We start from the raw sequence: 14,505 nt of genomic DNA, 5'->3' as shown, positions 1-14,505 counted from the left end.
AAATAGCTAATTTTTGCTTCCCGCAAATCCTTAAGTAAGATTTAAAACATGCGTTCAGATGCGCGTCGAATGCATATGCGAGCAACATTTTATTAGACCACGGCCTAAGCATTCAACTGACCAAAGCCGTGGTGGGATATTTGGTTTATTGGGGAACAGTGGTTTCGACTGTCATTGGTCAAATGACGTTTGGGCTACAACCCTGGAAGTCAGTTGTTGTCATTTTTCTTGTGTAGTTTTCTATAGAATTGCGAAGGAAAAATCCACTTTTTGGAGGCTCTGTGAAAGAAGAGTAAGGGAGTAATTTTCCAGATGAGTTTTCTCGGTGCGTTTGCCATATATTGGTTACGGGTTGGACGTAGATCGAGAAGCTTTCCACCATCATTTTCACTGCCCGAAAGCTGTTGTGTGTTTGTAACTGGTTCCAGGCCCTGCGAAAAAAGAGAAAAATATTAATTTTCTGTCGGCCATTTTGGCCGGTATTGCTTTTCGGTGCTGCAAATAGAGTAAAGAGCACGGCAGACAGAAAGAGAGAAATTGTGCGGACAAAAGTTACAAGAGAAGAACGGTTTGCGAATTCGGTTCGATCAAAATGCATATTCAACTGGCCAGGGGGCCGAAAATAAGCGATAAGTGCCCCGGCAGAGCATAAGCAGCAACTTTCCATGATAGATAAAAAGTGGTGAACCGAACGGTGTCTTCGATTCCGGGTGTAGCAGGCTCGGGCGACGATTAAGGCGTGTTGAAAAGGTGGTGTCAGATATTTTTTTTTGTTGTCGAACACGAGCTTATGAGGTCTTATCGATTTTCCTAGCGTATTACTTATTACCTACCAATTCTCGAGCATAGCCCCGTTCCGGGACGATGCTTTGTGTTGGGCTTGGTATGTATGGGGAAATTGTGAGGCATACTGCAAAACAAAAAAAAAACTGTTGTCCGGGCAAATGACAAATCGCGAAAGTGTAGTGATAAATGTAGACCCGAATCACGTAGGAGAAGAGGATGAGTGTTCGTTCGTGGTGATGAGCTGACTTGAACGCGCATAGTTTCAACATTAACCGAACATCACCAAAGGGCAATACTTTTTGGTTAACTTCGGGGATTCATCTTCGATGTTGAAATTCTGTGCGAAATGGACAGCTCGCAGAGAGTGCTTTGCAAATGTTGGGGATGATGTTTGCCCATTTTGATTAGACACGATGAAGTGACAAAAATCAGATGGTGCAAGTGCGTCTGCATTATGTGTGTGTGTGTGTGGTGGTAGTAATTTGGATGGTGTGATGTTCTTTTTAATCGTAGAATAAGAGTTAAAGCTGCAACAACAAACTAGTGAGCCGTTTCGATAGCAAAAACGATACATTTCCTACAAGCGTACGGCGGGGACGTGTCTCGGCGTTGTTGCTATGACATACGACACCGTAAGCCAGTCCATGGAACGTACCAATGGGAAAACGATGGAACAGCGGGACAACAACGGGATAGCAGCGACGACGGTGAACGAACATCAGATCGGCCATAACACAGTGGAAAATGCGTGAGTGTCAGCGAGGAGGTGCCTGCTACGATTGACAGCGCAGAGTCTAATCGGTGCAACTGTTTTTCTTTGTTCTTGAAACAAATTTTTAATTGCAGTCACAACAGCACTACCAACACCACCACCAGCGTTACCAGCGCTGGTAGCAACACATCGGCCATGCTGAGCAGTTTCCCTGTGGATAAGCTCGCCTCCTTGAATGCGAAAATTTCAAACTCGAGATGGGTGGTTCCGGTGCTGCCGTCACAGGAGTTGGACTGTCTGCTGGATGCAGCAATTCAGCTCTCCACCTTAGGTAAGCCAGCGAAGAAGCTTCACACCCGAAGGATGTTTGCGTGAAACGGGTCCATTAATGTCCGTGTATGTGTGTGTGTGTATATTTAAAGGTATCGATGGCGATTGCGAACCGTGCGTGCGCTTCTATCAGAACGAGTTGGCCATATCGTTCATCAACATCCTGACGGATGAGGCCGTCATGTCGTGGAAGAACAACATTCACGTGTGCATTTTCAAATCGTGCTGCAAGTTTTTGCTGCTAGCTTCCCTACACATGGAGCGCGATAATCAAGCGCTGCTGGAGCTACTGGCCATTGTGTTCGATCCGGAGAACAAGTTCCACATGCACAACATTGCACGGCAGCCGGAAAATATGAACACACCGCCCCCACCGCCTCCTCCACCGCCGGCACCAGCTACGTCGCTAACGAACCCGGTTACGTCGTCAACTTCATCCTCCTCCTCATCGTCGTCCTCGTCGTCGTTGCCGGACAGCAGCGAGAGCAGCACTACCACCAGCAGCACCAACGTACCGACAAGTGTTTCGACAAAGCAGGCGGCAGCCCAGCAGGACGAGGTTGCCATAGTGAGCTACGCGAAGCCACCGGTGGAGACGAAAAATCCCCGCGGATGGTTGTTCAACTTTATCAACCAGTTTGGCGTGTACAATGGGTTTGAAAATTTCCTCAAACGCATGACAGTCGCGATCGAGCAGCATCAGCGCGTGAGTGTGAGTGATGAAAAGATGGACAGTGGACGTGACACCGGCACTGGTGGTGGTGGTGGTGGTGGTGGGGAAAAGTGCAAAGGAAAGATTTCATTGCAGCTCCTGCATGCGTTGCTGCGTCCGTTCGGACTGTGCGCGGAGTATCTGACGGTCGATACGATCGAGCGGTACCTCCTGCCCGGCTGCCGTTTTGTGTTAACAGTGCTCGAGAGTCTCTCGGATGCAGAGCTAAAGCGTGAGGTAGTGTTCGAGGGAAAGAACGATTTCATCACCGGTATAGTGAAGTTTGCTCGTGCCTTGTTGACGCGTGTGCCCGGGCAGGAGAGTCTGCTGAATGAGCTGGAAATGGCCCGCCTAAAGATCATTCTACGCGTGCTGCAGATATCGAGCTTCAATGGCAAAATGAATGCGCTGAACGAAATCAACCGGGTGCTGAGCTACGTTTCGATCTATCCCCACCGGGGACTGATCGCGGAAGAGGAGGGCGATTTTCTCAGCGCAAACCGGATGGCCATGTGGATACGAAGCAACCGCGTGTTGGCGATAGTGCTGCGGGACTCGCTGCATCAGTCGCAGTATGTGGAAAAGTTGGAAAAGATTTTGCGCTTCTTGATCAAGGAAAAGGCGCTCACGTTCGACGACCTGGACGCGGTGTGGAATGCGCAGGAGGGCAAGCACGAAGCGATCGCAAAGAACGTGCACGACCTGCTGGCCAAGCTCGCCTGGGATTTTAGTGCCGATCAGTTGGACTATCTGTTTCGGTGCTTTCAGACGAGCATGCAAAAATCGGCCAGTCGCAAGCAGCGTGAAAGACTGCTCGAGCTAAACCGTCGTTTGGCGGAGGACGACAAGAACGGGATGATGGCGCAGAAGGTACTGAACATGTTCTGGAACCTAGCGCACAGCTCCGACACGCCGCTGGAAGTGCTTGAGCAGGCGCTGCAATCTCACGTCAAGATCCTGGACTACAGCTGCTCGCAGGAACGCGATGCACAGAAGGGCATTTGGCTCGTAAAGTGCGTGGAAGAGCTAAAGGGACGGGACGAGTGGGTGCTGCCAGCGTTGCGATTGATCAGAGACATTTGTTCCCTGTACGACACCACGCCGAATCATACGCCCCGAATACAGCACACGATGAATCGGCAGAAGATTATCGATCAGCTGCAAAACGATCACAAGCTTGTGATTCTCGTGACGAACAGCTTGACCTGCTACATGAACCGTGTGCGGGCGTTGGTCGCAGCCGATCCGACCCTCAAGCCGGCCAAGCTCCGGCTCGATAATCGCTACCCCCATCCGCAGCAGATTCAGGAGCGGTTAGACTTTTTAAAGTTTCTGCTCAAGGATGGCCACCTGTGGCTGTGTGCGGATCAGGCGAAGCAAATCTGGAACTCGCTGGCAGTGAATGCAGCCTTCGACAGTGATCGCGAGGAGTGCTTTCGGTGGTTTAGCAAGTTGATGGGAGAAAATCCCGATCTCGATCCGGGAATCAATCGCGATTTCTTTGAGAATAATCTGCTGAAGCTGGATCCGATACTGCTGACCGAGAACGGGATTCGTTGTTTCGAGCGGTTCTTTCGTGCGGTCAACACCAAGGAAGAGCGGATCATTTCCGCCAAGCATCACCATCATCGCAGTGCGTATGTGCTGTACAACAACGGCGAGGATCTAATCGGGAAGGACTACTTGTGGCGTGTGATCACGGCGGGGCAGGAAACGATCGCCAATCGAGCGATAAGCATTCTGAACGAGATGATGACGGTGGGCCCTAGACATTTGGTCGACGTGAAAGCCTATCACGAAGCATTCATCGAAGAGTGTTGCGAAAAGCTGCGGGCCATGTTTCAGAGCATGGAAATGCTGCTGCGAGAGTTTCCTTCCCCGAAGCCAGTGCACAAGAAAGGGCACGAGAAAGAGCTGGCAGGGGTCGCACCGTCATCCACCGGTACTACAGCGGTGCCAGGGGAGCAGAGCGCAGATCGGTTTGGGGAAGATGATGATAATGCGGGAATTAATGGAGATGTCGAGCGAAAGAAGCTGCTACTCGTCGATCAAATGTGTCGCATGATTAGAACGCTGCAAGAGTACATCCGCGAGTGCGATCGAAAGTTTCCCGGCGATCGATTCGCGCTTCCTCTGTGTCACGCCGTTCGCGGAAGGCATGTGGAGTTGATTGTAAAATTTCAAACACCTGGTCGGCAGCTGGATGACATAGAGATGATGAGCCACAGCAATGAGACGATGCATTCTTTCAAACGCAATCTGCTGAGGCGTATTAAGGTGCTGAAGGCAAACGAAATCCGCGTCGATCTGTACGATAACGGCACGAACGAGCTGGTGATGGTGCCGGACGAGCAACAAACGCTCGCATTTTATGGCATACGGGATAAGATGTCGCTCATCGCAAAGCTGACCCCGGTTTCGTCTGGTTTGATGGCAGCCGGTTCACCGGACAGTTCGAGTGAGAGCAGTTCCGGATCACCACCACGGAACTATGTGGATCCCATTAAGCAGACCTATCATCAACAGCAGCACGGCCACCATTTCGCCCACCAGCAGCAGGCGTCGCTGATGCCGCAGCAGCATCCAAACTATTTGCTGCAAGGTCAGCATCAAAATGTGGTTTCGACACAAGCTTATCAGCAGCAGCATCACGCTCGCCATTTTCTCCAATCGGGCTCAGAAACGGAGGACACGTTACCGGGCGTGGTGATTTCCCAAAAACCGCAGTACACCAACTTCTTCCTGCAGGTGTACCAACTGGCCAACACGCTGGAGCACGATCGCCTACGCGATGGTGTGCGGTCGTTGCTTCATCTGCTTCCGCTGGATCGGTTGACCGTGGGTAATCTGTTTGAAGTGTTCAATACCTCCCAAGGTGCAATAGAAGATGTGCGGAAGGCGGCGATGGACGCGTACATGATGACCGCTGCTGGCTCCGAAGGGGACTTGGACCGAGCCGGGCCGGCAAAGGAGAACGAAGCTGAAATTAAGGCTGTGATGGACGCGGCAGAACTGGAGTCGCTGGAAACGTTCAGATCGTTATTTCTTACTCCACCGCCGGTTCAAATCCTGTACAATCTGGAAGTCCTAGAGGCAATGCTGCTTCCCGCAAGCGTCAATCCTTTACCAGCACCGATCCATCAAATGAACACGGCCACCGCCACAGCAAACGCAACCAGCAACGTGAAGGACTTCGGTGGAATGGGGGCCGATGTTACGGTGGGCGACAGTGCAACCGCTCTAGGGTCCGTGCTAGAGTTCCAGTACGCGTGGTTTAGTTGTGGAGCTGCAGATTTTATAGTGGATTTGCTGTCGGAGGAAAATTTTCTGGCCACTGCCGATAGACACACGAAGCGGGCGAGTTATCGGTGCATTATGCGGCTGGTGAAGTTTTACTTCCTTGCCGTCGGATACCTCGTACCGCCTCCGACTTTGTACGATCAGATGCGTCAGTACGACCAGTTCCAGACCCAGCTGAGACGGTACACGCCACTGCACAACATGCTTCGAGGCGGATTGCGCTGTGAAAACACGCTGAATGGCTTTGCGAAGCGGTTGGCGTCGTACGTGTTGCAGCTGGACTTGCGCCCGGGCATGGTCGATAGCCAGGATCTGGTGTCTTCGCTGTACCGTGGTGAATGGACCTTTCCAACCGTGCGCACTATAAAAGCCATCATGGAAGTAGCGCTGCGAGTGTCCAAGGATTGGGAACCAGTGTCATGGGATTCGCTAAAGGAACGCGCCTTCACATCACGGTTTGGTTCGGTTGAGGGTGGCGGTGGTGGTGGTGGTGGTGGAGGGGCCGACCAAACGACTGCGAACGACGTGGCGGACGGAGAAAGTAAAGATGCGTCGTGTGAAAACACGGCAGAGGAAATTAGCGTCACCAGCAAGCGTAGATACAGCACGAGCAGCATTGGCAGTAATTGCAGTAGTGGAAGCGATAGCAGCTCCAGCAGCTGCTGCAACAGCAGCAGCAGTAATTCGGCCGGGCTTGGAGTATCGATGCAGCAGCAGCAACAGCACCACCCACAGCAACAGCAGCAGCAGCAGCACGCACTTCACCAGCAGCATCACCATAACCACCACCGTGATCACGATCTGCAGCTGGTGGGAATCGTCGATCGTGGCCAGGACTATGAAGTGTTGCACGTCGCGCTGGAAGTGATGGGCCTGTCGCTGACGCTACATTCGGATGCGGTGAAGGCGCTCAACAAGGAGGATGGTCTGTGGGATAGCTTTTTGGGGTCGTTGCTGTTGCTGAATCCGTCCGCCAAAATGCGAACGTTGGCACGCGAACAGCTGCTCGCAATGCTGTCGGGCGAAGTGTCGGAAGAGCTGCTGCAATCAATCGTTGGCGTGCTGTACAACATATGGCGCAAGGTGAACCATCGGACGGAGACGTGTGCCGATTATCTGCAACTGTTTGCGCAGCTGCTGCAGTCGAAGGAACGCAACGATGCAGCCGCAACGCCGATCGATGTCGAGGAGTTGTTGCAGACGGAGATCAAGTGGCTGTACTGGGTGCGGGACAACGTGGTGGAACACGGCAAAACGCTTGTGCATGAGGAGATTTTGGAAGGACACCTATGTCTGACCAGATCGCTCGTCTTTCACATGAAACCGGCCGAAAAGCGTCGTCTAAATGCATTGTTGATGGTGAGTAAAACATGTACAATTAGTAACTGCTTCAACAATTATCTACTCGTACCGTAAGTGTACCATCTAAAGATAGCCGTTGTTTTGTAAAAATACTTTAAGAAACGCTCTTTTTTGACTGGAGGTCACGCCATAGTTTTACCGTAGAGCAGACTGTTATTCCATCTATTGCAATACAAATATTTAACGTATGTGAAGTTGTTGGACAACTGAACCTTAAGTTGTCGGAAATTAGGTGATTTATAATAGAAAGCTTTTCCCTTCAAGAATCGGCTTTGACGCAATAAAGTAATGGCTCTTCACTGACGTTGTCTTTGACATATGGTGATTGGCTGGTTTCAGCCGAGGACCTTAGATAAGGAATTGCATCTAGAACTTTTTAACCATAGCAATGATATTCCGCTGAGTTACCTAAAAAACAAAACTATTTTCTTCTTCTTCTTCCTTGGCACTATAACCTCGTGAGGTCTTGGCCTGACATTTCTGGCTTTCTATGACTTGATTCTACCCGTAGTAAAATAGTCAGCCCTACGTACGGGGAGTCGGTCTGGATGGGATTTGAACCCCGGTCCTGCCATGTGAAGACCGGAGCCGTTATCGCCTCGGCTCAACCTTACCTTACTGGTTGATTTAAATTGTTTTAAGCCAACATGGGAGACCTTAAATTAGGTGAGGTTCTCTTACATCTTTCAGTGTTTGACCTTTATGATTGATTGATATGTTGCCTGCGGAAAAAGTACTGTACAAAGCATTGTGTGGTTGGTAACCTAGAGATGTTTTACGTGCAGTTCTTGGTACTGATTTTGCCATTTTCAGCGAAAAATTGATGCTGCTAAGGGAAAGAAGCATCGTGGAGCTAAAAGGTCAATGTTTCTTGCTCATCATACCTACCTTAATGAACCACCCCTGTTGCGTGTAGGTGTTTCAGATTATTTTATACAGTAAAACCGTATCTCGATTGGTGTTACTGCTGCATTAGATTGCCTGTACTGAAGGTCGGATACAGAATCGTTAGTTTGAGCTTTGCGTGATAATTGCAAGAGGACAAGTATTCGTACCAAAAGCATTTTTCTCTCTAATAAGTGGCCATGTTAGAAGCGTAAGGGAATGTCAGTTGCCCTATGAATGAATGGGCAACCACGTATAAGTCAAGGTCATTATGAGCATAAAATCTGTTTGTGCTTCACGTTCGAAAATAGAAATAAAATGATTTCTTTAACCTTTTGCGCGCAGGACCTGGTGAAAGAGTTCGTCTTCAACGCGTCATTCCAGTACATCTGCTACCGGCACCGAAAGGAGATACATTTTCAGCTGCCGCCACCAGTGTGCCGCACACCGCGAACCATTTCCGCTGCCATGGACTTGATCGTAGCGCTTAGCCACAATTCCGTTGAGCTAACGACCACTGTTTCTATGATGTTGAATGATATGTTTTTCGAGGACATAGAACCTGTGCGGGAATGGGAGTATCTGCCACCGGATGCCCCACGGGCGCTTCATGGGTTCTGTGGGTTGAAAAACGCGGGCGCTACGTGCTACATGAACTCAGTGCTGCAGCAACTCTACATGGTTCCGGCCTTGCGGAACGGTATCGTACGCATTCATCAGGCGGTCATCGATCACAAGGAAGATTTCAACGAAGATCCGGACGGGCAATCGTTGGTAGGTGGATGATGCACCACTTAAGGATTAGCCTTGATAATTTTCGTATTTCGTTTATCAAATTTCGTTTTTTGCTGTTCCTTTCAGCTCGGTATCCAGAAGGATGACGATGGAGGAAAAAACTATCACATAGGAATACTGAAGTATGTGATGGTAATCTTTTGCTATCTCGGTCATAGCGCTTTACAGTATTACGTACCTCGGGGATTGTGGAGACATTTCAAGTGGGTATTCGTTCCTCTTTCTAAAGCTTTGTGTTTTTTTTTAATAACAGCTTACATTTGCCTTCAACTTCTCTTCCCATCCAGATTGCAAGGAGAACCGGTCAATCTACGCGAGCAGCAGGATGCGGTTGAATTTTTTATGTCCCTTTTTGAAAGCATTGACGAAGGTCTGAAAGCCCTAAACTGCGAACAATTAATGTCTGCCACGCTGGGCGGATGTTTTAGCGATCAGAAAATTTGCCAAGACTGTCCGCACCGGTACAGCAAGGACGAACCATTTAGTGTACTTAGTGTCGATATTAGAAATCATAGCTCGCTAACGGATTCGCTGGAGCAGTATGTTCGTGGCGAAATACTGGAAGGTGCCGATGCGTACCACTGTGATAAATGTGATGAAAAGGTACGTAGCAAAGCGTGCGCTTGCGGTAGCGGTCGTGTGGTGCACTATGCTAATACTGTTCCCTTGTCCTGTCCCCTCCACCATACCAATTGCAGGTCGTAACAGTGAAACGGCTGTGCGTTAGCAAACTGCCGCCCGTACTAGCAATACAGTTGAAACGTTTCGAGTATGATTATGAACGAGTGTGCGCCATCAAGTATAACGATTACTTCGAGTTTCCTCGCGTGCTGGATATGGAACCTTATACGGGTAGTGTGACACATACATTCGTCTCCCCAATGGTACGTTTTCTAATGTGTTCATATTCCCTTCAATGACAGTATCTGGGCTGGCGAAACTGGAAGGTGAAGTTATTAACGTTGAGCCAAAGCAGGAGGAGCAAGGATCTACGCGCTACCAGCTGACGGGCATAGTGGTGCACAGTGGTCAGGCTTCCGGTGGCCATTACTACAGCTACATTCTGCACAAGTGCGTATCGATGAAGAATGGCGATGAAGACGATGGAGGGAAGGAAGGTTACAATAATGTTTTTCTTTGTGTGTGTGTGTGTGTCTCTCGCTAACAGGAACTACGCCAACGGTCAAAAGAAGTGGTACAAGTTTGATGATGGCGAAGTGACGGAATGCAAGATGGATGACGATGAGGAGATGAAGACGCAATGCTTCGGCGGCGACTATATGGGCGAGGTGTACGACAACAATCTGAAGCGCATGCAGTACCGCAGACAGAAGCGTTGGTGGAACGCGTACATGTTGTTCTACACGCGCAACGATGTGTACTATGCGAAACCGCCGAAAAATGCATTCTGGTGGCGACTGAACTCCGGTCCACAGTCGTCGCACATCAGAGCCCAGCCGAAGTCCACGGTCGAAAGTCTCTCGTTGGCGCAGAGCGAGCATTACTATTTCAACATGGAGCCGAATGTGGAACGTTGCATACGGTGTGTGTTAAGTTTTGAGCTGCGGGCTCGTTACGATGCGATACGCGCTACGGACAAATGTGAAACACTCTTTTTTTTACGCCGTTTCAGAATCCAAAACATTCGGTATTTGCACTCTCGGATGCTGTTTTCGACGGAGTTTTTCACATTTATGAAGAAGCTAACGGAATTCCCGATTAAACCAAAGAATAAGGTACCAGTGTGGTTACTGCTGGTAAGTAAATGGGGAGGTGAAACTACTGGCGAGAGCAGAGGAAAAGGTTCAATTTCAATTTCTTTTTGCCTCACAATGCAGAAAGGACTGGAGGATGTTTGTTTGCTGAAGGTGCGGCTGGCAGCAAAGTTTCTCTTTCACACGGGCTTTAAAACGAAGAAGACGATCCGGGGACAGGTTATGGATTGGTAAGTACTTGCTTGTGTTACTTCAAATCTACTAAAGCGACTTAGAAAAGAGGGTGATTTTGGGCTTTACAAACCATAAACGTGTTTCGGTTTCGCAAGTGATGTGTCGCCTTGACACCTATGAAGGACTCGTAGCAGTTAATGATATGTTCTTTCGCTTTAGGTATGAAATCTTCCGAGTGCAACTAGAAGGATTCGTTTTCATTCGGAAATGGTTCGCCGAGAATGTGTTGCTGGATTCACCGGGCCGCTTATGTGAATATTTGCTGGCCGCTCCACTGCCAGAGATTCGGTCCTGCTTTGCGAAGCTCATCGTTTCCTTCTGCCACTATTCGGCGGAGGACGAACCGGTGGCATGCTTTGAAGGTAGCAATCTGTGCGAGCAAGTGTTGATTGCGGTGCTTGGTCTGTTAAAGTCGGATGTTCCGGAGCACGGTAAACATTTGCCGCACTACTTCAGCCTCTTCTCCATGTACGCTGGCCTGGGATATAGAGAGGAATGTCAGCTCATAAAGGTAAGGCCGAAAAGAATGCCTGACTGGCAAGCAGGTCAACATTGTTACTCATTCCGCTTTTGCTTGCTTACCTAGCTAAACGTGCCGGTGCTCTTCATGCGAGTGGCAATGGACGATGGAACGGGTCCGACGATAAAATATCAGTACCCAGATCTGAGCAAATTGCACCACGTCGTTTCGCATTTGGTGCGATCGATGGACGTCTCGGCACGGTGCCGAAGCGCCATCAGCGGAACAGCCGTGCTGCCAAACAAATACATCAACGACCACATAACACGGAAAAACGCACTGATTCCTATGTCTGAAGAATGCGTAGATTATCTTTACAATAGGACTGGGTAAGTGCGAGATGGGATCTTACCCTTGGTGGACGCTGTTTCTGGCTAAACCGGACATTGTGCTTTCGATGCAGGTACATCAAACGGTTGCTGGAGGACGTGCATGTCGGAGAGGAAGGTTTTAAACTGCTACAATACTGCTGCTGGGAGAATCCGCACTTCTCTGGTATCATTCTAATGGAGCTCCTGTTCCAGTGCGATTATGTGTACTGGCACGACATGAAACACTACACGGATTTGCTGCTGCACATCCTGCTAATCGAAGACTCCTGGCAGGGCCATCGCATAATGAACGCATTGCTGGGTAAGATTGATATTGGTTTTTAATTCCAGTCCGCGGGTGTGAGATTGGTTTCGTAAAACGGTCGTTTGTCCTTTTCTCCGCCGTCAGGTGTCGGTCATGATAGAGACGGTTTGCTGGAGATTATCAGACGCAGCAAGTTAAACTACCAGAAACGTGCCTACCAATGCATCAAATGCATGGTGCATTTGTTCTCGAAGAGTCCGGTGGCACTGAACAAGCTGCACACGGATGCCGCACTCGCGAAACAGTGGACGCTGGCGATCGAGTGGCTGCAGGAGGAGCTGGAAAAGCATCGCACCACCGGCAACAGTCAGTACAACTACAACTCGTGGTCTCCGCCAGCGCAGAGCAACGATAATACGAACGGATTTTTGCTGGAAAAATCGCAATCGGTTCGAGACATTTTACAAATGGCGTTCGACCTGTGTCCGGAAGAGGTGCGTGTGAGACACGGGACGCGTGGAATGCGTGGAAGGTATCGTTATTACTATCGTTTGTACACTATTTTTTTAGATTCAAGATGCAGAAACGATGGACCATCATCAAGTCGTCTGCCAGGAGGGTGGTGTAATGCGGGCCGGAGACGATTCTGGAGCTGGATCGATACAGGGAACCGTTAGCGAGGTCGAAAAGAATCAACACGCTTCTCCGGTCGTGTCCGCTGTGGGTTCTGCTACCTTGCAGCCACACCCGACGATACCATCGACGGCAGCTGGCGTTGGATCCGAGGTAGTACCGTACGGTGGTGAGGGTCACAATGGACAAAACGCAGAACCGATCGTGGATGCAAGCGATCCGGGCAGATCGAGCATGTCCCCGAGTGTGAAGCAACTGGCGGGAGTAATATCGAGCATTGATATTAACTACGACAACTATTCGGATCCGCAAACGAAAGTTGTTAAACCGGGCTCGGCAGGACCAGCGAGTGCAAGTCAGCCGCAACAGTCACCGCTTACTGCCACACCGGTGTCAACGGCATCTCCATCGACGCAACCGGCATCCGCACCGGCCGCAACAACGCAGACAACCTCGCAGAGCACTGTGAACAAAAAGGATCGACCCGGTCGTCCCGGTGACGGACAGTCTTGCACCAGTTAGCAAAAGGAGAAATGACACATCTGAAGCATATAACGAGCATCGGGCGCGCGGTTCTGATGCGGCGTGAAACGAATGATAGAAGGGCAAGCAGGATACTACTACGATGGTGGTGCAGGGGATGGATGGCAAATAAGTAAACCAACCTATGATACGCTAAAGGAACTCGACTTATGTAGCTAGTAGTTCTCGTCATTTTGTGCTTGAACTAGTTTAAAACGAAGCAACGTGGTGGCGGTGTCTCGTGGAGCGCCAGGTGTGAAGAAAATCATTTGTATCTGTTATTAGCAATAGCAACAATCGCCCCTACGGCGCAGAGGAAAACCACGGAGAGCAAAAGCAAGCAGAACTAAGAATGAAAAACACCGCATGCAAACACGAAACGCCTCACACACACACACACACACACACACACACAAACGTAACATATAAACAACACTTTAGCCTCTATACAATTGAAGAAATCACATTTCCCCTTTAATGCCATTGAAGTAGAGAAGGAGATTAGAAAGGAGAAGGAGGAGGAGTAGGAGCAAGGATTCAATCCACGGTACGCCAACAACGTGTTACCACCTACCACCAGCGAGGAACGGAGGGGGGGGGGGGAAGTGTTTGTTTGACGTAAGTCTGCTTACTGCCGTTACTAGTCATAATGAATGGCAAAGGAGAGGATAATAGGAGCGCAGAGCACATACACACACATTAGCAAAAAAAAAAAAATGGAAAAACTATTGAACAGCCTGTTGTGAAAAGCAAAGTAATGTTCTCCTTATACATACCCAGCAGAAGAGTCGCCCCGACACGGAAAACACATAATGCATGCTACAATAAATTGTGAACAAATATAAATATGTTTAAATTATTGGACTATACGAAGAGAGTGATGTGATGTTGGTGTCTGTAGATTGCTGTGTTATTGTTGAGAAATGGGGAACATCTTGAGACAGCGTCCTATAATCACCGGGCACCTCATCCCGGCTGAGCTCGGGTAATCCGTTTATAGTAATTCCGTCGTCCAAGTTCGCGGTGGTGTTGGTTGCGAGGGTCGTTATCGTCGGTGTGTGATCATCTTATCCCGTCGGTGTTTGCCTTCGTGGGTATTACCATGGGTTTCGAGAGCCAGCGTTCTTTCATCATTCTAACTTGTCTGCCCATCCCATCCAGACCACCTCCAAGGAAGGAAAGGTACTAAACTACTATACCATACGCTTGGCAGAACTCAAAAATAGACCTCAGTTAGGTGGTATCCCTGCCCCCTAGCAGATCTCAACTGAATAAGGAGAGTCAAGCAGCCTCGTACTACAGACAAGACTGTAGAAGATGATCTATGTCATGTTATCCGAGGTCACAGCCAGCCACATGCTTTGGAGTCGATCCGTCCTATACGCTGGAGAAGCACGCCCATTGCGAAATGGTTAGACCTAAG

The 14,505-nt window shown here is 49.4% G+C and overlaps 1 protein-coding gene across 1 annotated transcript; it reads left to right on the top strand.

Annotated features, from left to right (window-relative positions):
* Positions 1-171: 171 nt before the first annotated feature.
* On the top strand, positions 172-13,952 carry LOC118511180 (probable ubiquitin carboxyl-terminal hydrolase FAF). Its single transcript, XM_036053931.1, has 17 exons — positions 172-325; positions 1,300-1,534; positions 1,633-1,829; positions 1,921-7,199; positions 8,433-8,861; positions 8,949-9,085; positions 9,170-9,485; positions 9,581-9,734; positions 9,806-9,953; positions 10,051-10,425; positions 10,516-10,639; positions 10,721-10,827; positions 10,991-11,342; positions 11,418-11,680; positions 11,755-11,984; positions 12,072-12,421; positions 12,498-13,952. The coding sequence occupies exons 2-17, from the start codon at positions 1,404-1,406 to the stop codon at positions 13,080-13,082; spliced, it is 9,177 nt and encodes a 3,058-aa protein (XP_035909824.1). The 5' UTR covers positions 172-325; positions 1,300-1,403; the 3' UTR covers positions 13,083-13,952.
* The last annotated feature ends 553 nt before the right edge of the window (positions 13,953-14,505 follow it).

This window comes from Anopheles stephensi, chromosome 3 (genome assembly GCF_013141755.1).
Source record: "Anopheles stephensi strain Indian chromosome 3, UCI_ANSTEP_V1.0, whole genome shotgun sequence".
NCBI classification, from domain to species: Eukaryota; Metazoa; Arthropoda; class Insecta; order Diptera; family Culicidae; genus Anopheles; species Anopheles stephensi.
Note: the sequence above shows the minus strand (reverse complement) of the source record. Positions and strands in the feature narration are given on the sequence as shown.